The 24502-nt window shown below is 47.4% G+C and overlaps 1 protein-coding gene across 1 annotated transcript in view; it reads right to left on the bottom strand.

The window, feature by feature from the left end:
• Nucleotides 1-14500: 14500 nt before the first annotated feature.
• The window catches only part of LOC106814311 (delta-1-pyrroline-5-carboxylate synthase-like), a 91753-nt gene continuing 81751 nt past the window's right edge, over nucleotides 14501-24502 (bottom strand). Inside the window, exon 17 of the mRNA XM_014818613.1 lies at nucleotides 14501-14821. Within this exon, the coding sequence (XP_014674099.1) occupies nucleotides 14655-14821 (167 nt within the window). The 3' untranslated portion in view covers nucleotides 14501-14654. The remainder of the gene's footprint in view (nucleotides 14822-24502) is intronic.

Genomic DNA, 24502 nt, shown 5'->3' with positions numbered 1-24502 from the left:
GAGAGAGAGAGAGAGAGAGAGAGAGAGAGAGAGAGAGAGAGAGAGAGAAAGAGAGATTTCGGCAGCTCGGCGGTGTCATCGACAGTCAGCACGAGTCCGCCTTGACCACAGAAGCAACGTAACGACGCACGCAACGATCGCACACGACGCTAGATCTAAAGCCGATGCCACCGCCATCACGGCCACGTAAACGAACCTGACCTCAAAGTGACCTGCACCATACGCTTCCCCATCGGTAACATCCCAGTTGGCCTTCTCCCATCTCGTCTACTCTCATAATCTACTCTCCCAATGTACATTGTACAAGTTGTGTTCTCATTATTTGTACCTATGTTTTGCTTCTGGTTCCTGTAGTCTATATATGCCAATCAAAACCAATTTCTATTATTTATAAATGATTATTTAGTGAACAAACCGATCGTAGACGAAATGGGAAAGGGGTAGATTTTAAGCGTAGACGAATTGGGAGTAGGCGAAATGGGTGTAGGTCAACTGGGAATTTTGCTGTAGGCGAAATGGGAATTTTGCCGTAGGCGAAATGGGAGTAGGCCAACCGGGAATAAACCTCCCCATAAACATGCCCGCAACAGACCACAAGGCACCACCACCGAAAGCATGAAATTGACCTCAGTACGACCAAAACCACAATCATGGCCCAAACAGAACCCAAACCATAGACTTTCATCAATACGACGTAAAACCATACGCGTGACCTTAACAGAACGTGAATCCACAAACTTGACCTAAAGGCTAAATCACAAGGTTGACTTCAACACGACCCAAATCACAAGGCTGTTGCTATTAACACGAATTAAACCATAGGCTTGGCGTTGACACTAACTAATAGCGCACGTGACCTTAGTACGACCCAAACCTCAACCCTGACGTCAATAAGACATAAATAAAACCACAAGGTTGACCTTAACACGACCCGAACCACGACCTTGAACTCAATGGGATCTGAACCAAGTAACTAACCACAACGCGACCTTGATACAAGGCCACGGGCACGAACTTAATCACAGAAAATTTCAACCTAAAAAATAAAGTGAGATGATACTTAAAACGTTTGGTTTTATATTTGGTAACCGTTTCTCTAAAATAAGATTCACAAAGAACCACTTATCCCATGCACCGATTTCCATACTCGTCAGGACAACCTTCCAAACGTTAAAATAACGTTTATAAAAAACACAATTGACATTCACCAAACTGTACGACTGATATTGCCAGATGTAACTGCCATTTAACGAGGCTGGTGTCACTACGATAAGCGTTCTCCATCCCTCCTACAGATTTCTATTTTGTATAGCAAACAACTATAGACACACTGATTGTGACACTGTTTACAACAAGCATCTTTTGCGTTTTGTAACGGAAAGGCTATAATAAGAGGAATGCACTTTGATGGCCACTTTTCGAACACGATATCACATTTCCTGCGACTGCAAATGTCTGCCAACGTCAGTATAAACCCCCCAGGAAACATGGTAATTGCAACCGATCTCTTCACGTCATCCCCGCTTGACAGAAATTGGCCAACACGTGCTGCCTCGACGCAGCCTGATTTTCGGCGCCTCGTTGTCAGAATCACCGCAAATAGTCATGTCTATTCGATACCGTCATTATAGTAATAATAGTAGCTGACTAGCACAAATCTGAAACTATATGACGCTTGCCCTGCACGACACTGTGACGTACGTATGACATTTTAGAGTCATGATAGTGATAACTGCCTGCGATGTTTCTGACAAGAAAACCCGACCGAGAAAAACAACACGAGACGAAGCAACAACGTCAGCCGCACACACCACGTCCACCTTCCTCCGTTCCCTCTCTACATGCACGCGGCAGCAGCTTGCTATGTCATCCACATGCGAGTGCCTTGTCACTAACATACGGCGGCTTATATACTGCGGCTTACTGACGGCGGCTGCACGTACACAGCTGGCGCAGCATGATATCAGGAGCGAGGATATTATGATGACAAATTTGTCATTATACGCTCCTGATGATATACACACCCAGTGGTAAATTCCCCCCCCCCACCTCTACTACGTCGCGCACGGCCATGTCTAGCATGTTGCGTCCTAACTGTGACTCGTAGACCTCTATTGCCCATGCGCAATGCAGATGGAGAAGTTTATCATAGGGGGGTTGTATACCATGCCGCAGCGGCGCGGATGTCACGACGCGTTCACGACGCACCGACGTACGAAAAACTCTTCGCGAAATCCAATTAATGGCGAAAGCAGGCGGCTTTCTAATCAGATACTCAATCGGATTATACTTCAGAAATATAAAGTAAATGCGATGCCGGCACCTGCGCGAAACGCAAGCGCGCACGCACGCACGCACAGGATCACGTTTTTTAACTCTTTTTTTTTTGACCGCGTGGCAAAACGCATCACACGACTTCCTCACAACCTACGTTTAGCTCAGTCGTCAAGAAGCACGCACGGGTGGGGACTGGGGATGCAGATAGGGGGCTAACTATAGTGAGCGCGCGCGCTCGCAATCCCTGCCGCGGTAAGTGGTATCGTAGGCGACATCCCCTGAAGAAGACACGCCGTGAATGGCTGCGATCGAATCATCAACAGCGCGGCCGTGCGATTAGTCAACATTCGATCGAATTACCCTAACATCTCTCGCTAATTTGCTCAATCATATCACCTCGCGCGATCGTCGGTCGTCTGCAGCGTGTAGCGTCTAATTGCGCGCCGCGCGCCGGGTCACAAAATCAAAGCCGACAACGACTTCATTCTGCTGTTGTTCAAAATAATTCACGCGAGAGTCGAAAATCAACGACGTCGAAAACCGAATTCAAAATGGACGCCGCTGGTCGGCTGGTGACATCACTCGCATGCGCAGAGCATGCGTATCTTCGCCGATTCTTACCACAGGCACTTGGAGCGTCTCAATAAAAAAAAACAATGCTAAATAAACACGATATGTATTTACGCACATATAAATACATTTCGTGTATACATACGCTCCAAGTGACTGATACCTACAGTTAGTACACCAACTGCAGGACTACATTGAAGTACGCGCGGGCAATAACACGATGAGAGCACAGGTGTGTGGGAGGAGCAGCTAACGCAGCATCGCTTGATTCCGTATGGAATAACTCGAGCAGTCCCAATCGACTTACGGAGGCTTCAACAGAAATAGAAACTCGAAAATAAAATCGAATTCCCACGATACTTAATCGCATATTCACCGTGACAGGCAAATCCGCACGCACCTATCACGCTGCTTGGATCCTCGCACCCGACAATCACGTTGAAATGGATTTCTAAATAGGATTTGCGTTCGGATGACCAGCGCCGCGTCCGCTGTGTCGGGAAGAAAAGATGCTGAAAATACGACCGATCTAAATAGAATTCCAAATAGATTTCGCGTTTTTTACGTGCGTGTGTGCGTGCGTGTGTGCGAGCTAGCGTGCGTGTGTGCGTGTGTACGTGCGTGTGCGTGTGTGCGCGTGTGTGTGTTCGTGAGAACGCGAGCGTGCGTGTGCGAGCGTGCGTGCGTGCGAGCGAGCGTGCGCGTGTATGCGCGTGTGTATGTGCGCGCGCGCGTGTGTCGAGGTAATGGTTACACCCTCGCCGCACCGCCGCCGTGCCGCGCTCGCTGGCCAGCAGCTCAGATTGCCGCTCGTTGCAGGAATCAAGTGCGGCAATCAAACGACGCCATTTATCACGCAGGCGCGCCAATTGGCACAGCGGCTGCCGCAGTAATGTGCTGCTTGCTGCCCCCACCCCATCACCCACACACAGGCAGGCGCTACCTGTAGATAGGCACGAACGACAACAGCAGCAGCAGCAGCCACAGCAGTAGCAGCAGCCACAGCAGCAGCAGCAGCAGCGGAAGCCAGCAGCAGCAGCAGCAGCCAGCCAGCAGCGCTAACAGCCACAGCAGCCAGCAGCAGCAGCGCCGCCGCCGCCAGCAGGCAAGCAGTACACAGCAAAGCAGGGCAGTAGCCCGCCGCGCGCAGCAACACACAGCAATAGGCAGCATAGCCACAGCAGCAGCAGCAGCAGCCGCCGGCGCCCGCCGCCCAGCAGTAGCCGCCGCCGCCGCCGCGACCGCACAGCAACAGCCCAGAAGCGCAATAGACAACGCAGTAGCCGCGCCGCGCAGCAGTCAAGCAGCACAGCAGTAGTAGCAAGCAAGACAGGCAGCACAGCAGCAGTAGCAGCAACAGCCACAGCGCGCGCGCAGCACAGCAAGCAGCAGCAGAGCTAGCATATAGCACAAACCAGCAGCAGCAGCAGCAGCAGTAGCAGCAACACAGCCACAGCTGCAGCCTACAGCAGGACCAATCGTTCAGCACCAGCCTTCGTTCACCGAGCGCAGCCCGGGCGCGCGACCGATACTAATAAAATCTCGGTAAACACGTTCGGCGATGGGATGATTGTGGATGATATGATATGTCCCTTGAGATGGGGAAATTATAGCGCCGTCGGCATCGTCGCCACGTCGATGTGTATCGCGTGAAGCGTGCGGATGTGAAGCCGAAGAGTAAAATTAAGCGCGACGACAAATTAATACGGGGCGACGTATGAAAAAACGCGTGGACACGCCAGTCACTGCACGCACACACACCATGCCACACACTCTCACGGTCTCTCTCTCACACCTCTGCTGCTCCTTCTCTCGTATCTCTCTCATCTCTACGCGCTTATTTTTTTCTTTCTCTGGACTCACTAGCACATTACATCACGCCACCCGTCGGCTTCTAAGACACGCGCGGTATTAAACCACGGCAATCATGCCTGGCCAGTCACACGCACCCTTTCGCGCGAACAACTGCCAGGCTCATCGTCAGGTTCAACGGTATACCTCGGTGCAACTACCCGCCCACACCTCATCCACCCTATGCTTCACTCGAATCGATAAAGAAATCTGCACTTCCCGGCCACGGCCGGCCCCGCCGCCACGCGCACGCCGCCGCCGCTACCACCGCCACCGCCGCCGCCGCTACCACCGGCCACCCGCCGACCGCCTCTGACCACCGCCCGCCCGCCGCACCCTACCGCGCCGGCCGCCGCTACCACGCCACGCCGCCGCGCCAGCCACCATCCGCCGCTTACCGCCCGGCCGCCACCGCACCGCCCAGCCGCCCCCCGCCGCTATCGACCGCCGCCGCCGCCACTCCGCCGCTACCGCCCGGCGCCACCGGCCGCCGCCCCCGCCGCGCATCACCGCGCCGCCGCGCTACGCCGCCGCCGCCCCCCCCGCTATCACCGGCCGCTGCGGCGACTTTTCTTTCTGGACCGGGCGAACGATGAGAAGAATGGTTCGCAGGATCGCGACGAGTTGCGCTCCGTGCCCACGACGTGCCGTGTCCACATGAGGGCGCCTCCCCTGATTTCCCGATACTCGCCTCAAGCCGCGGCCAGGTGTGCCATGCGACGACAAGCATCTGTCGCCGACGACTTCCTTCGTAAGTACGACAAACATCTAAAACGCAAGGATTTGTTTCAACAACAAAAAAACGACAAAGCGAGAGATAGAGATCATGGATAGATAAACAGATAGATAGATAGATAGATAGATAGAGATGGAGATGGAGACCGAAATAGAGATAATGAGATGGAGAGAAAGAGAGAGAGAGAGAGAGAGAAGAGAGAGAGAGAGAGAGAGAGAGAGAGAGAGAGAGAGACAGAGAGCGAGCGAGAGAGAGAGGGGGAGGGGAGTGCGAGAGTTTGTGTTTGTCATTATCAACGATAACTCGGTACTGGGAGAACCCTCATTCAAGCAGGATCTTGAAAGCTATATCGTATACGTCTCTCCGCTACCGTCTCAGCGCATAATCATTCTATCCATCCTCTAGTGTTTATACTACGCTTCCCAGCACGCTCCACCCAAGATGACGGAATGATACGTGAAAACGCGGAGTTACGATGAAGGGGGGGGGGGAGTGCGATGCGATAGAAGCGAATGAAGCGCTCCACAAACCATGGCACATTTAATGGAATGCCCACTCCAGAGAAAGTGCACACCAGCCGAGGGAGGCCAGACGGCGATCGACTGTGCAGAACACCGGCTTAATTTGATAATGCCCAGATCCAGGGCTCGCAGAAGAAGAAGGAAAGCAAGGAATATAGGCAATAAATAAGAACGCGGCTTTCCATATTCAGCGGAGGTAAGCGCAGCATACGACGACAGTAAGTACGGTGCTTAGGCATCACGACACACAGTCGGTCTCCTGTACGCATGCGTAACGCACGCTCTAAGATCACGTACGGATAATAACGTGAACAGATGGGCACACATTTACGTGCTATACAAAGTGGTCGTGCAAATGAACATTGTGCTGCGCGTCTCTAACGCTTTTGGTTTTCTGTAGTTCTGCGTTCTATTCTACTGTTGTTCATGCGAGACATGTGAAATGGATCAGTGTGTCGTGAAACTACAGACCCTCGCAGTCCGAGGATAACGTCGCTACCCTGGTGACGTCCGTTAGATAATTAAAACAAATATTTCGCGATCTAAAAACCGCGACCTTCCCAACCCCTAACACCTCCCTTCACCCCTCCTCTCCCCTTTCCTCTCATTCCTTTTCCCTCCCATCCTCTCCCCATCCCGTCCCCTTTACCGCGTGCGTCCCTAGTCTGCGCTCTCCCGAATTCCCGCGTGAAAGCGCGGGAATATTGCGCTGATACACTCTCTCTACTCAACCGGCTTATTGCATCACATCCAGCAAAGCATCAAATGTTATCACCACTGGCGCACTTGCATGTACGACTCAACATCGATCTATAAACCAGTCGTACACACATAAATATACGCACATGTACATAAATATAATGTATATATATATATATGTATATATGCATGTATATATATATATATGTATATATGCATGTATATATATATGTTTAATGGCCTGTATCATATATATACATACATACTTAGCATATAACACTGTATATAACTATACATCACACGTACAGTCAGTCAGACAAAGGGAGAGTAGGGGATGACTGAATAATAATTTTTACTATAGAATATATGGATATATAGAACGCATGAAGTCGAGCAAGGAGGCCCGTCAGCTTGCGACTGCTCAAATCCGCCTTTCCGCCGCGCACAGACGTGAGGCCAGGAAACCCTATCAGTCGTCAAGCGCATCGCCTCGTGTGTGTACTTAGGCCGTAGTCGTTGAAGTCGGTGACGGCGTTGCCGGAAGCCGCAGCACCCACTTGGTCGTCAAGCAGTCCCTCGACGCCGACGGGCCCGCGCGCCAGTGGATGCGCGACGTACTGATGCCCACCTCGGCACCTGCGCAACGAGAAAAACACAGGCGAACACGTCAGAAATCTGTGAGCAAGCTGCTAAAAGCGTGCGCGCCACGCGTCAAACATCGAAGAACAAACTGCTAAAACGTACATGCACCGCCAAAGATGCATGAACCGCTAACATCGTGTATGCAATTTTATAGAAAAAACATTCTGAAAACCGTGCATGCACAGCCAAAGATGCAAGCACTGCTAACATCGTCTATGCAACTTTAGAAGATAAAATGCTAAAACCGCGCGTGTACCGTCAAACCTACAAAAAAAATGCAAACACTGCGCATGGCCCATTAAAACTGCGCAGCATCGCAGGCCGAAAACGATCAGGTAACATACGCGTGCATTCAAACCTTCATGTGACGAAACCGTATATAGCCGTGCGATACTATCAGGAGTGCAGACTATACGAACTCGCTTATTACAGCCTGCAGCAGCTGGCACTGATCACGAGAACGAAGTGAGCGAGGAAAAGCAATATCGGCTATGAAAGATGAGTAATGATAAAGAAATATGAGAAGACAAGTGTAACTACGAGCGTGCGCTTAGCACAAGTTCGTAGAATCAAGCGGGCCGTGAGGCATATCCACGTACCGAGGGGAATTTGACAATAGTGTCTACAAGTGCCGCAGAGCGACACGGCTCACACTGCACGGCAGGGTGTTCGGTTAGAGTCCTATATACGCGAGAGTTGCGCGCATGACGATCGGAAAAATCGGTCAACGTGATCGCTGCCTAGGCATGTATTTTCCAAAATGGATCAACACGCTGCCCCGCTTAAGTAGGCACGCGCTCGTGTAAGTCGGATACGCTGTACAATGCGTGGTCCATAGTAATTAATTTAGAACTAATCGTGCTTCAATACAAACTCATGACTTTACAGAGGACGGATTATAGCTAAGAATGTGTCCTATGTGGTAACTAGATTTATAGAGCTGGCAAAACCAAATATTACAGCTGCGAGCGAGGGAGAAGTGGAACCGCATTTATCTTTGTGAATTACGTTGTCATTATTTTCCAAAGTGACTAGGCTGCTGTGTTTACACTAAGAAAGTGTTACAATTAACTTATCAGGCGCTGAACGATTGAGTTACTTTTGCTAGAAATCTAGATACATATAAACACATGTGTATCTCATGATCTCTGTGATTCTTGAGTTTAATTGAAGCGGCGATTGGTTTAAGTTAATTTAGCAAGTGTCTACGCGCGTATCGCAGCAGGCTAATATATACGGCAGCGGCATTGGCGGTTATTGAAAGTGTACAAATTAAACCTATCATATGGCGCGACAGATATGTGAGTTAGCAATTTCTTATGAAATCTAGCTACACACATAGACACATGTCTTACGCTATAATGCTCCTGTAATTTTTGAGGTTTATTGAAGCGCATCGATTCAATTACTACGCGACCAAAGTCTTAAGTTAATTGACTTACGCGACCATTGTACAGCGTATCCACTACAGCGCTGCCCTACTTAAGCGCAGCGGTGGTTGATACATTTGTGGAAACAACATGGAGTCACAAATTCCCTGAAGTTGGCGCGCAACTCTCTGTAATTATAGGCGCGACTTAGTAGTTCGATCTAAACTCACTGGCCAAACAAATGAAGAGCACCCTTCCATACGACGCAGGAGCGTTCGCGTCAGCAGGATAATCTAGGAAGCTACTAATCACCAGCATCTAAAATCTATGAAGCTAGGCTTTGCTATACCAGAGTAGGTACGTAATAAAGATTACAGCTGTGTAACTTACATGACATTCGCTATATTAACATGTGTATCATGGAATATGCGTCAAGCGTCGAGCGTAGTGGTGGGTGGTGGGGAGAGTGAGGGGAGGGGGCGGGTGAAGGGCTTAATAGCAAAAGCAGCTTGCCCGCGAGAATGGCCGCGTGGCAAGTGTCATCAAATAATCAAAAGAGATGGCATCACCTCTTTCGTGCGTGATAACCTCACTCCATGAGTTGCTGAAAATCCATAGTATATTCAGGCAGGCGAGATTGTCGCATCAGACCTGTGCATTGCAGGTTGCTAGGGCAATAAGCCTATGGTTAGAATACGTGCCAGTTTCACCCCCATGCATGCGTAATGGCTGCCCCCATGTTTTTGCCCGTAACACACACGAGCATTCAGGGTTCAACCTAGTCTGCTATTACAGGAGGATGCTACTCAAGTTGCTAATAACAGACTGCCTTAGAGAATCAAGTAGTGAACTTTAAGAGGTTAAACTGTTCAATCGAAGCATTGCCTTTGCAATTGAACTGTGCACTGTAGCGCTCACATCCACAATAGCAACAAGCCAGTTCAGCTCTTTGTTAACAGTCAACAAAATCCATGTTTAACCCTTCTCTTGAGGTCAAGAAGCGTTATCGACATTTACTCTTCACATGTCACAGAAATGTACATTCATGTCCTTTCAATAAAGCACATAAAAATGCCTAGGTCAGCCGCTGAAACAAAAGTTTTTTCAATCGCCTCCGTCAGCCATGTCCTCAGAAAATGTCTAAAATCTTCCTGTGCCCCATTGACCGTTGACCTGTGCAGCCTCCATTTTCGCACAGTGATGGCTTTTCCTACCATGATGCTATACACCGACTATCACGAGCTTAGGTCGCAGCGTTTAGATTTTGCCGCAATTCTGCATTTCCTCCCTATACCTTTAAGTAAGAGGAATGCTTCCCCTTCTGTTACACTCTTGAGCTTTGGACCTTTTGACCCCCAGGCTTCGACATCCAACTCGCTTTTTGACGATCCCCCCCAACGTCCCGAATAATCGTGACCGTACGTCGAGCGGGTAAAGACGCACGGACGGACGCACGCACGGGACGATCATGCCGATTCTACAAGCGATATGTCAGAATGAGCTAAAAACAGAACGGCATGACCATGGCATTGGCACCGGCCAGCCAACGACCCACACGCCACAGTAAAGCATACGCCGCTATTAATGAACTGTCGCACACACCACGTACACCGCCACAGCGCACACAAACACACACACCACACACTCACACTGCACACTCACACTCACACTCACACTCAACACACACACACACACACACAACACACACACACACACACAGCACACACACCACACACACACACACACACGTCACGCAGCACGCACGCCACGCCACGGCACGCACGCACGCACACACACACAAACCCACCACAACCACGGCCACATTTCCATTCTATCTATCTATCTATCATCTATTCTATTCTATCATATCTATCTATCTATCTATCTATCTATCTATCTATCTTATCTATCTTAGCTATCTAGCTATCTAATCTATCTATCTATCTATCTAACTAGCTAATTCTTTATCATCTATCTACCATGTGATCATGTATCATGTATCATGTATCGCGTATCATGTAACAGATATCATGTAGTCATGTATGTATGTATCTATCTATTCATCTATATACCTATCCACGTACCCCACCTACACACCTACTTACCGACCTACATACCTACTTTACCAAAACCTTACACACCTACTTACCTTACATACCTACATACCTACATACCTACTTACCGACTTACCGACTTACCGACTTACCGACTTACCGATTTACCGACCTACCGACCTACCGACCTACGACCTACCTACACAACCCAACCACCCACCAAAACCCATCCATCCATCCATCCATCCATCATCCATCCATCCATCCATCCCATCCATCCATCCATCCATCCATCCAATCCATCCATCCATCCATCATCCATCCATCCATTCCATCCATCCATCATACCATCATCCTCCATACCATCCATCCAATCCATCCATCCATCCAATCCATCATCCATTGCCATCCATCCACCATCCATCCATCCATCGATCCATCCATTCCATTCATCATCCATCCATCCATCTATCTAATCTATTCTTTATGCATCTACGATACTATCTATCTATCTATCTATCCTATCTATCTATCTATCTATCTATCTAATCTATCTATCTATCTATCGTATCTATCTATCTAATCTATCTATCTATCTATCTATATTATATATATATATATATATATATATATACTATATAATATATATATATATATATCTCTCTCTCTCTCTCTTCTCTCTCTCTCTCTCTCTCTCTCTATATATATATATATATATATTATATATAATTAATATATTTTTTTTTTTTTTTTTTTTTTTTTTATATACACATATAGTTCGTGCATAGATTCGCTCTTAGCGACCGTTGAACATGCTTTTAAGGTGCGTGAGTGCGTTTAAAGTGGCGTTCGCTGACTTAGTAGAGAATGCGAGTGCCTGTTAGTAGGCGAAATGAATTGATGATATAGAAATAGAGAGTAAGAGAGAGCGCGCGTGAGAGCGAAACAGGGGGAGAAGAAAGAGAGAGCGAAGAGAAAGAGAGAGAGAGAGGGGAGAGTGAGAGAGAGTGAGAGCGAGATGGAGGGATAGGGGTAGAGCGAGAGAGAGCGACAGCAAGAGGAAGAGAAAGCTAGAATAACAGAGAGCGAGAAAAAGAGATAGAGACGGAGAAAGAGAGAGAGAGGGGCCACAGGGAAACAGAGGCGGAGAGAAGGAGAAATCGAGAAAGAGAGAGAGAGAGAGAGAGAGAGAGAGAGAGAGCGAGAGAGAGGGGAAGAGCGAAAGAGAAAGAGACGGCGAGGGAGGACGAGAGGGAGGAGGTGAGAGAGCGAGAGAGAGAGAGAGAGAGAGAGAGAGAGAGAGAGAGAGAGAGAGAGAGAGAGAGAGAGAGAGAGCGCATGAAAGAGCCACATACGCGCCAGACGGGAGACGGCTACACACAACGAGAGCAACAGCAACAACAACGGCAGCGGGTAGCAGACGGAAGCGAGCTTTTAGCGAACGCGCGACGGCCACTCGACAGCCGATTACCACCGTGGACATCGATCCCCCCTCTGACGGCGTGAAGGCGAACGAGCGAAAGAATGCGCACCGTCTCAGTGCCCCGACAACACGACATAACCGACAATATATATATAATATATATATATATATATATAAGGCGTTCGTTCGCTGGTGGAATAGTTAGCAGGGTCTAGCCCGACCACGTCAATGAAAATGAAACCATCTATGAGCAATGAGACCATCTATATGCAAATGAAATTCCCACTAAATATATCTCTGCCTGTCTGTCTGTCTAGCTGGCTGCCCGTCTGTCAGTCTGACCTCCTGTCCATCTATGTAATGTATACGTATATATGTAAAGTATACGTTCGTACGTACGTATGCACGTAGGCACGCAACTGCCGTTATTTTTATTCACTCCTGATATATATATACTCACACGTACTCACTCACGCACACACACGCGCGCGCACACAAACATCAATACTATAAGTACGGTGTCTGTGTATGGGTGCCGCATCTCCTCCTAAACTACAAGGATGATTACAACCATACGTGGCGCGCAGTCTGGACGCCTACTCAGTCTGATTTTAGAAGTTGAAGAAATCTTCATTTACGACAACAGAACTTGTAGAAACACGGAAAAACAGAATTAGCCAATCAGCCAACAGATAACTGCCAATCGGGTTACGCTATGTTGCCATAGTGACAACGCGGCTCGGACTGGGCGGCACACAAGGAGAAACAGAAAGACGAATTTAGTCCGCCTACTCCATCGTAGGCTGTTCTGCAGCATACCACATTTTCACAGCAATTTTTTGCACATTTTCACCGTTATTACCTTATCATATAGTGTCAGGCTGAGTAGTAAGACTGTGTCACCATAGGGACTTTTATATGGACGTCAGTCTGCCTGCTATATTTACGTTACCAAGTAGCATTCTATAATACAGTGAAACGGTAAAGCTAGGTTATGGCTGTTTGTTATCTGTACGCGCCATTCATTAAACGCCATTCTATTCACAGATTTAACAATGACTATCCTTATTGCACTGCGATTTCACGTTTTGCTATGTGAACATATGTAGCGGGTATGGTGACGCTACACCAGAGTGGGTGAGGGGAAAAGGTAGGAGGATAACTAGGAACTGATAGTCAAAAGCGAAGACTTCGAATAAGGGGCAAGCTGTGTCTTTATTGCAACAAAGAACCGATGACAGGAACTAAGACCAAGCGCTAATGCGATCAGGAGAAGAGTGTCCCACGATACGCGCCAACGCCCTATTTCTATTCCACTCTTCCCGCTCTCATGTCCTACGCATGCGTCGTCATCTCTCTGCCTCTACAAGAGCGTCGCCAAGGCGTGCGTCATCGTCACTCTCATAGGTCGCCATGCTAGATGGCCTATATGGCCTGGATATGTTAAATACTGAATAATTTGGTATGCCCGTGTCCGTCACATAAATAAGGGATTTGCTTTGATATTTCTTCATGGATGTTAACGACTGGATGTTGTGCAGGCCTGCCGTGCAGGCAGGCAGTGCAGCAGCCATGCAGTGTAGCAGCCATGCAGTGCGCAGTGCGCAGGCGCATGCAGGCAGGCGTGCAAATGGATTTCCGCTTATGAAATGGATGTCCGCTTAATGAAATTGATGTTCGCTTATGAAATGGATGTCCGCTTAATGAAATGGATGTCCCGTTGATAGTAAAACCTGAGTGTAATATTGGTCCGCTACACATAATCTCACGTTAATTCCTCATATCGATAGCATCACTTATGTTACGATTGTTTATTAAAGGTGCGTTCCGTTACTTCACGCTGTGTTATCTAATGTTCACCACTGAATTATAATAAATAAAAATATATAATAATATACGGAGGAAAGTTAAAAGAAGAAGAGCTTATAAGTTACCGATTGTTAATATGCATCACTTATGTTACGATTGTTTATTAAAGGTGCGTTCCGTTACTTCACGCTGTGTTATCTAATGTTCACCACTGAAATATAATAAATAAAAATATATAAAGTAATATAAGGAGTAATGCAAGTTACTATACACATGTGTATATATGGAGATATGTTGATAGATATAGCGCTAAAATGCAGGTTAGAATACAATTACACTATTATTACTAATAAGCATTGATTAATTTGATTTTAAATTATCAAGAACCGATTGCTTCGTTAACGACGCGGCCGACGACGAGGTCGACAAAACCTGCGTGTGATGCGGCGCGCATACTATCGGTTAGTCGTCCCGCGCTATAGTGATGATATGTATATATATATACATACATATGTATATATATATATACATACACATATACATCGAGTCAGACAAAGGGAGAGTCGGGGATGACTAATAATATTTTTATATAGAATATATGGATATATAAACAGCATGAAGGCGAGCAAAGGAGGCCCGTCAGTCTTGCGACTGCTCAAATCCGCCTTTCCGCCGCGCACAGACGTGAGGCCAGGAACCCTATCAGTCGTCGAGCGGCATCGCCTCGTGTGTGTACTTGAGGCCGTAGTCGTTGAAGTCGGTGACGGCGTTGCCGGAGCCGCGCAGCACCCACTTGGTCGTCAGCAGTCCCTCGACGCCGACGGGCCCGCGCGCGTGGATGCGCGACGTACTGATGCCCACCTCGGCACCTGCGCAACGAGAAAAACACAGGCGAACACGTCAGAAATCTGTGAGAAAGCTGCTAAAAGCGTGCGCGCACCGTCAAACATCGAAGAAAAAACTGCTAAAACCGTACATGCACCGCCAAAGATGCATGAACCGCTAACATCGTGTATGCAATTTTATAGAAAAAACTTCTAAAACCGTGCATGCACAGCCAAAGATGCAAGCACTGCTAACATCGTCTATGCAACTTTAGAAAGATAACTGCTAAAACCGCGCGTGTACCGTCAAACCTACAAAAAAATGCAAACACCGCGCATGCCCCATTAAAACTGCGCAGCATCGAGCCGAAAACGATCAGGTAACATACGCGTGCATTCAAACCTTCATGTGACGAAACCGTATATAGCCGTGCGATACTATCAGGAGTGCAGACTATACGAACTCGCTTATTACAGCCTGCAGCAGCTGGCACTGATCACGAGAACGAAGTGAGCAGAAAGCAATATCGGCTATGAAAGATGAGTAATGATAAAAGAAATATGAGAAGAGTGTAACTACGAGCGTGCACTTAGCACAAGTTCGTAGAATCAAGCGGGCCGTGAGGCATATCCACGTACCGAGGGGAATTTGACAATAGTGTCTAACAAGTGCCGCAGAGCGACAGCGCTCACCTGACGGCAGGTGTTCGGATGCTAAACTCACTGGCAAACAAATGAAGAGCACCCTTCCATCACCGCGTTCGCGCTCAGAGCATATATCTAGGCGCGTTCGCGCTCAGAGCATATATCTAGGATACTACTAATACAGATCTAAAATCTATGATAGCTAGGCTTTGCTATACCGGTAGTACAGTAATAAAGATACAGCTGTGTAACTTTAATGACTTCGCTATATTAACATGTTATCAGGAGTGTATAATAGGGTTATTATACACTCCTGATGTTATCATGGATATGCGTCGAGCTAGTTATCCGCCACCACCCACCCACACAGAACACCGTAATCCCGCCAGCAACCCACCCACACGATCACACAACCGCACACACCCCACCAAACACAGAAACACCTAATCCCGCCAGCACCCCACCAGAACACCTATCCTGCGCCGACCACCACACAGAACACTACCCCGCCAAGCACCACCCAAGCAGAAACACCCTATCCCGCCAGCACCACCACACAGAACACCTATCCCAGCCAGCACCCACCCAACCCCACCTATCCCGCAACCACCCACCCACACAGAACACCGATCGCCGGCAGGACCCACCTACACAGAACACGATCCGCCAGCCTATCCACACAAAACTATCCCGCCGACCCACCCACACAGAATCACAGATCCCGCGCAGCACCATCCACACAGAACACCTATCCCGCCAGCACCACCACACAGAACACCGCATTCAGCCAGCACCACGCCACACAGAACCACCTATCCGCCAGCACCTCACCCCACACAAGAACACCGATTCCCGCAGCACCATCCACACAGAAACCTCAAATCCCGCCGGAGCACCGACGCAGCACAAACACCGTCCCGCCAGCACCTACCACACAGAACACGATCCTCGGCCGAGCACCCATCCACATCAGAAAAGCCCGTATCCGCCCAGCCTTACCCACACAGAACTTATCCCTGCCAGCACATTACAACACTTTTATCTCGCCCCACCACAATGCATGTATGTCCGCCACCCCAACATAACACACATATCCGCGCGCAACCACCAACAACACCTATTCACGCGCACCACCCACACGAAACACAGCTGTCCCCCCCACTAAACACCCTACAGTACTGGCCCCAGCCCCACCCAACACAACACACCTATCAAGTCACCGCCCACCACACACACACTCATTCCGCCCGCACCAAGACCGCATTACCCCCCAAATTAAAAAACTTCTCCCCGGCAACAACCCACATCAGAACACCTATCACGACAAATTACTCGCATGTTGATTTCAATAATAGGGTGACCGTATAAATATGCTACGCCTGAATGAATTATCGACTGTTGTACGTGCAATGAGTGTTTGAGTGTGGACTAACATAGCGTGGCAAAGTAGTAGTAATAACTGAGAAGAAATGTGCGCAGAATACATGGATTACATAAGATAACGTACGAAGTTTGAGTGTTCGTCAGATTAGCAGACTATATAGCGTATTAACCGAATGAGCAATTACGCGTGTGCAAGCGAAATGTATCATCGTGAAAATAAAATCTGCTAAGTCTTTATTATTCGGCACGGGAAATAGGGAAACGCTATCTGAATACTACAGTCAGTATATAATACAGTAGTGTAGAGCAATGAGGGGGACAGGCGCGCGCGGCGCGCGCGCCGGCGGGGAGGGTGTGTGGTCTGCGGCGGGCGGGCTCGCCGGGTACGTGTCGGGCCGACGGGGGCACGCGGGGCGCCTGGGGTTTTGGCTTGCTCTGGTTTACCCTCACAACACGGTAAGTTGTTATAAAATAACATCGTACAAACCACATACAGTGCAGTTACAACAGTAGATGAGTTTTTATAGGCGAACATAATTAGCATAGCATGAAAGAGTAGTGTAATAACGGCAGTACTTGTACAATGAGACATTTTTATTATATACTTATATATATTTATTATTATATATTTTTTTTATTGTATTTATAATTCGCTGCGTGAACAGTTAGATAAAAGCACAGCGTGATAGCGTAACGGGATACGCCACTTATATAAGAACAATCGTAACAAAGTGAGGCTATCGATTCATGAGGAATTAACGTGATATGTGTAGCGGACCAATATTACACTTCGTAGGTTTACTATCATCGGGCATCATTTCATTAAAGCGACATCATTTCATAAGCGAACATCAATTTTCATATTTAGCTGGACATCCATTTAAAAGCGGAAAATCATGGGTTGCACGCCTGCCTGCATGCGCCATGCGCAACTGCGCACTGCATGGCTGCATACAGCTGCGAATGGACTTTGCATGCATGCCTGCCTGACGGCAGGCCTGCACAACATCCACGTCGTTAACTCCATGAAAGAACATATCAAAGCAATCCTTATTTATGTGACGGACACGGGCCATACCAAATTAATTCAGGTATTTAACATATCCGGCCATATAGGCCATCTTTAGCATGGGCGACCTATCGAGGCGTGCTGGAGTTGTAGTCGTTGGGTGTTGAGCGTTGTGGGTTCTTCGCCTATCCCTTCTGACATATCTTCGCGTTCAGTATCCCCTCGCGCTCTGCCCCCCTCCTTCGGTTCTCGGGGCTAGCTGCAGTAGTCGAGTGACGATGACGCACGCCGTGGCGACGCTCTTGGTAGAGCAGCAGAATGAAACGCACTGCCGCTCTTAGTTACTCGCTAGGGACATGAGGCGGGAAGAGCTGCTGGAATAAGAAATAAGAGGCGTTTGGCAGCGTAGTCGTGGGCACTCTTTCCTGATCGCTTAATTCGCTTGGTCCTAGTTCCTCGTCAATCAGGTTTCTCTGCTTCGCACATAAAGACCAGCTGTTTCCCTTATCGAAGTCCTTTCGCTTTTGGACATTTCATTCCTTAGTTATCCTCCTACCATTTCCCTTCACCCACTCTGGTGTAGCCGTCACCATGACCGCTACAGTCATGGTCACATAGCAAAAACCGTGACAATCGCCCAGTATGCAATAAGGATAGTTCATTCTGCTTAAAATCTGCTGAACTTTAGAATGCGCAGTTTAAAATGAATGGCGCGATACAGATAACACAAACAGCTATTAACCTGAGCTTTACCGTTATCACTGTATTATAGGGAATTGCTATTGGTAACGTAAAAATAGCAGGTAGACCTGACGTCCATATAAAGTCCCTATTGGGCTGACACAGTCTTATATTCAGCCTGACACCTGATATGATAAGGAAATAACGGTTGAAAATTCGCAAAAACATTGCTAGTGTAACAAATCGCTTGGTATGCTGCGCAAACAGCTACGATGGAATGTAGAGCGTGACTAATTCGCCTTGTCTGTTTCTTCCTTGTGTAATTGCCGCCCAGTCGAGCCGCGTTAGTCACGATATGGCAACATAGCGTAACCCGATTGGCGTTATCTGTTGGCTTGATTGGCTATAATTACTGTTTTTTCCCGTGTTACCAAGTTCTTTGGTTCGTAATCAGATTGAGATGTTCGTGGTCAACTTCTACGATCAGGACTGAGTAGGCGTCCAGAGCTGCGCGCCACGTGATGGTTGTAACTCATGACCTTGTAGTTTATGGAGCGAGATGCGGCACCCAGACACAGACACACCGTACTATTACTTTGTATTGAATGTTTGTTCGTCGGCAGCGCGTGTGTTGTGCGTGAGTGAGTCACGTGGCGGAGAGTATTAATATATCAGGAGTGAATAAAAATACGGCAGTTGGCGTGCCTACGTGCATCGTACGTCACGAACATCGTTATACTTACATATATCACGGATATACCATTACCATAGATGGACAGGAGGTCAGACTGACGACAGCGCAGCTACAAGAAGACAGACAGGCAGGATTATATCTTAGTGGGAATTCATTTGGCTTTATAGTCATGGTCTCATTGCTCATATGATTGGTTTCATTTTCTATTGAGCAAACACAAAAAAAAAAGCAGCTTTACAGTGGTCGGGCTAGACCCTGCTAACTATTCCACCAGCGAAACGAACGCTCTATATAATATATATATATATTATATTATATATATAATTAGTCCGGTAGACTGTCGTGATTGTCGGGGCAACTGAGACAAGGCTGCGCAATTGCTATTCGCTCGTTTCCGCCGTTCACGCACCGTCAGGGAGGATCGAATGTCCACGGTGTACGATCGGCTGATCGAAGTTGGCTCGTCCGCGCGCTTCCGCTACATACTCGCTTCCGTCTGCTAACCCGCTGACACGCTGAATCATTGTTGCTGTTGGCTCTCGTATCGTGATGTAACGCCCCGGTCTCCGCATATTGAGCGCGAAATGTAGGTCTTTCATGACGCGCGCACTCTCTCTTCCTCTCTCCTCTCTTCTTCTCTTTCTTTCTTTCATCTCTCTCTCATCTCTCGTACTCTACGTCCTTGCATGTCTCTCATCGCTAGTCTTATCCTATCTAATCTCGTCGCCCTCCTCTCGCTCTCCTCGCTCTCTCGCTCTTCGCTCTCTCGCATCTCTCGCCTCTCTCAACTCCTCCCTGCTCGTCCCTCACCTCAGCCGTCTCCTTTCTTCGCATCTCCCCTCTCTTTCGCTTCTCACTCTACTTATCATCTCATCTCTCTCATCCCTCTTCATCTACTTTTCTCGCATTTATCCCAACTGAACTGGCCCTCTCTCTCTCTTTCTCCGGTCTTTCTACTCTCTTTTTTTTCTGCCGCTCTCTGTATATTCCTACGCTTCACTCTGTCCTCTTGTGCTGTCGCTCTCTCTCGCTCTACCCCTTCCCTTCCATCATCGCTCTCACTCTCTGTCTCACTCTTCCACACTCTAACTCTCTCAACCTTTCTCTATCTACGTCTCTCTTCTTCTACCACCCTAGTTTCCGCTCTCACGCGGCAGCTCTTCTCTATCTCTCTATTCATACTCATCATCATACTCATTTACCTTACTAAACGCACTTCGACAATTCTCTACTACAGTCACGAACGCCACTTTACACCACTTCGAAGGCACCATTAAAAGCATGTTCAGCAGGATCGACTAAGAAGCGACATCTATGCACGAACTATATGGTATATACTAATATAATTATATAATATATATATATATATATAATAATATACTAGAGAGAGAGAGAGAGAGAAGGAGACCGAGAGAGAGAATAAAATCAATAATATAATATATAATATATATATTATAATAATATATATTATAATTATATAGATAGATTAGAATAGATTAAGATTTAGACTACGAAGAGAATTAGATTTAGATACGATGATAGATAAGTATATGACTTAAGGATAGATAGATAGATAGATAGATAGATAGAATAGATAGAGGTATGTAGATAGCATAGATAGACATAGATAGGATGGGTATGGAAGGGATGGATGAATGGCATGGCGACAAATGAGCATGGATGGAATGATGGATGGAATGGAATGGATGATTGGTATGGATGGATGGGATGGGATGGGATGGAGATGGATGGATGGATCATGGATGGTGGTGATGGAATGGATGGATGGATGGTACTGGATGGATGGATGGATGAATTGGATGGATGGATGGATGGAATGATGGATGGATGGATGGAGGATGATGGATTGTACCATGGATGGATTATGGATGGATTGGATCGGGTTTTGGTGGGTGGTTGGGTTGTAAGTTAGTCAGGCTAGTGTCGGTAGGTACGGATAGCCCCGAGTCAGCGTAAATCCGGTAAGTCGGTCAGTCGGTAAGTCGGTAAGTCGGTAAGTCGGATCAGTAGTAAGTACGGTAATGTAGGTAAAGTAGGTGTGTAGGTTGGTAGGTGGTATGTAGGTCGGATAAGTAGGTGTGTAGCGTGTGGTACGTGGATAGGTATATAGATAGCATAGAATAGAATACACCTTACATACATGATACATGAAATACTGTTAACATGGATACGCGGATACATTCGATTACATGATACATGATTACATGGTAGGATAAGCATGATACGAATAGACTAGTTGAGAGATAAGATTAGATAGGCATAGTAGTAGTAGATAGCTTAAGATAGATAAGATATTATAGTAGAATAGATAGATAGAAGATACGATAGATAAGATAGCATAGAATAGATAAGATAGATAGATAGAATTGGAAATGTGGCCGTGGTTGGTGTGGTGGGTTGTGTGTGTCGTGCGTGCTGTTCGCGTGCGTGGTGCCTGGTGCTGTGCGTGCGTGACGTGTGTCGTGATGGTGTGTGTGGTGCTGTGTGTGAATGTGCAAAGTGTGGTGTGCCTGATGCTGCTGTTTGCGTGTGTGTGTGTGGAAGTGTGTGAGTGTGAGATGTGAGTGGAGTTGGTGAGTGTGAAGTGTCGTGGTCGTGTGTTTGTGGTGCGCGTGGCGTGTCACGTGTGTGTGCGGAACAGTTCATAAACGCGGCCGATGCTTACTGTGCGTGTGCGTTTGGCTGCCGGGTGCACATGCAGAATGGTCACTGACGCTTCTGTTTTTAGCCATTCATGCTTGACATTATCGCAGTTGTAGAATCCGAATGATCGTCCGTGGCGTGGATCCGTCCGCTGCGTCTCTCATTAACCGCCTCGAGCGTCACGAGTCACGATCTATCGAGGCACGTTGGGGGGATTCGTCAAACGAGTTGCGGATGTTCGAAGCTGGGCGGTTCAAGTCAAGCCTTCAAGAGGTGTAACAGAAGGGGGAAACATTTCCTCCTTCAACTTAACGGATATAGGGAGGAAATGCAGGAATCTGCGGCACAAATCTAAACGGGCGTCGACCAACGGCTCTGATAGTCAGGGCTGTCTATAGCACTCATGCGTATGGAAAACCCGATCACCTGTGCCGAAATGGACGGGTCCACCACGGCCAAAAGGTCAATGGGGCACACAAGGGAAGAATTTTAGGACCATGTTTCTGAGGCATTGGTTGACGGAGCGATTGAAAACTATTTTTGTCTGTCACCGCGGTGAGCCTAGCATTTTTATGGCCCTTTAATTGAATCGACCATGAAATGTACTTTTTCTGCTGAATGTGAAGAGTAACAATGGTGCGGCATAACCCTTTTGACCCTCATAGAGAGAGGGGCTTAAACATGGACTCTCTCGCTCTCGCCTGTTAACAAAGGTGAACTGAAACTGCTCTGTTGCTATTGTGCGATGTGAGGTACAGATTGACACAGATCAATTTGCAAAGGGCAAATGGCTTGTTGAAACCAAGGTTTAAGCTCACTTAGATTCAATCATATTTCCTCAAAGCACGTCTGTATTAGGCAACTTGCAGTAGCATTCCTTGCAATTCAGCCATGTGAGACTGGGTATCCTCGCACGCTGGAATGCTGGTGTGTGTAGGGCCAAAACACATGGTGGGCAGCCCATTACGCAGGCAGAATGAGGGGTGATACTGGCCACTATTCTAAATCATACGTTATTGCCTTACGGCAACCTGCCAATAGCCACCCAGCTGAGCGCGAAATTGCTCGCCCTGCCTGAAGCTATAAGCTTGGATAATTCAAGCATACAATGGATGTGAAGCGTGTATCACGCAACGAAGGGTTGGATGCCCGATCTATTGATATATTGAATCTGCACACTTGCCACGCGCCATCTCCGCTGGGTCAAAACTGCTTGTTTACGCCTATTAACGAGCCCCTTGTTCCACCCGCCCCCTTCCCCCTCACTCTAAACGCCCCAAGCCACACCCACTACGCTCGCGGCTTGACGCGATATCCAATTAGAATACAATGCATTAATATAGCGGAAGTCACTTTAAAGTTAACAACAGCATGTATCTTATTACTGTACTACCGGGTAATAGCAAAGCACAATAGGCTAATCATAAAGTGATTGATGGTGGAGGGAATCTGTGATGATGAGTAGGCGTACAGTTCGAATCGTAGGAGCGAGTTATGCTGCTCGGGGTGCGCGAACCGAGCAAAGAACGAGAAATGAGGAGCCTGGATGGAGCAAGGTGAGGAGTGAGAAGACGACGTAACGGTGATGGAAGGGTGCCCCTATCATTGTAATTGCCAGCGTTGAGGATTTGAGCATGCCGGAACACTTAGAGAGTCCTCATATTTAAGAAGGAGATGGTGCGCCACAACTCAGAGAGAGTTATGACTGCCAGGATAGTTGGATTTCCAGAAGAATATAGACGATAGTAGCGCAAGAGAAGATAGACCGAGGAGAGAGGAGAACTGAGGACGAAGGAGAGCCGACTTAGAAATTGAGAAAGGTGAACGATCGCTGTAGTATGTGAGATAGAGTGCTGATACGAGAACGTGGAGTAGCGTTAGAAGTAATTAAATCTGCAGACTAATTTGTCCGTCAGGTAATTAATAGTGCTTAATCAACATTCAAAAACTATACAGGACAGATGATGACGACATAGTCGTATAGAGTTAACAGTTAGTGGTATATGATGTAAGCGACTAGAGACAATTTATAAGAATAGAATGCTAACTCAAATTGCAGTTCGCGGCGCGCAATTGATGATAGTTTAATGATGGTAACTGTGGAGAGACAATGGACGGACCCAATAGGCGGTGTGGACGGGAGACGGGTATATACATAGCCTAGTGGCGGAATACGCGCGAGGGTAGACACGTAGTAAAGTTAAGTGAGTAAAACACTCGCGGCGTCGCACTAAAACTTCAAGAATCACAAGATCATAGATAACACATGTGTTTATTATGATTGATCCTAGGAATAATTCCGATAGAAAAGTACCTTTCAGGGAAGATAACGCGGTGAATCTCCGCGCTCGATGATAGCTTAATTGTACACTTTCTATAGTGTAAACAACCAGCAGCTGAAGTATGCTATTTTGAAGAACTAATTGACAAACTGGTAATTCAAGTCAAGATAAATGCGTTCCAGCTCATCACTCGGCTCGCAGTATGTAATATTTGATTCTTTGCAGCTCTATAATCTAGTACACATAGACACATGTCGTTAGTCTATAATCGTTCTGTACAATCTTGAAGTTATATTGCAAGCAAACGCATTCAGTCTATTAAATTATTGGCATATGTTAACATGCGTGAGATTAGTGCGCATACGGGC

Source organism: Priapulus caudatus, unplaced genomic scaffold, assembly GCF_000485595.1.
Source record: "Priapulus caudatus unplaced genomic scaffold, Priapulus_caudatus-5.0.1 Scaffold903, whole genome shotgun sequence".
Classification (NCBI taxonomy): Eukaryota; Metazoa; Priapulida; class Priapulimorpha; order Priapulimorphida; family Priapulidae; genus Priapulus; species Priapulus caudatus.
This window is presented reverse-complemented; position numbering and strand designations above follow the sequence as displayed.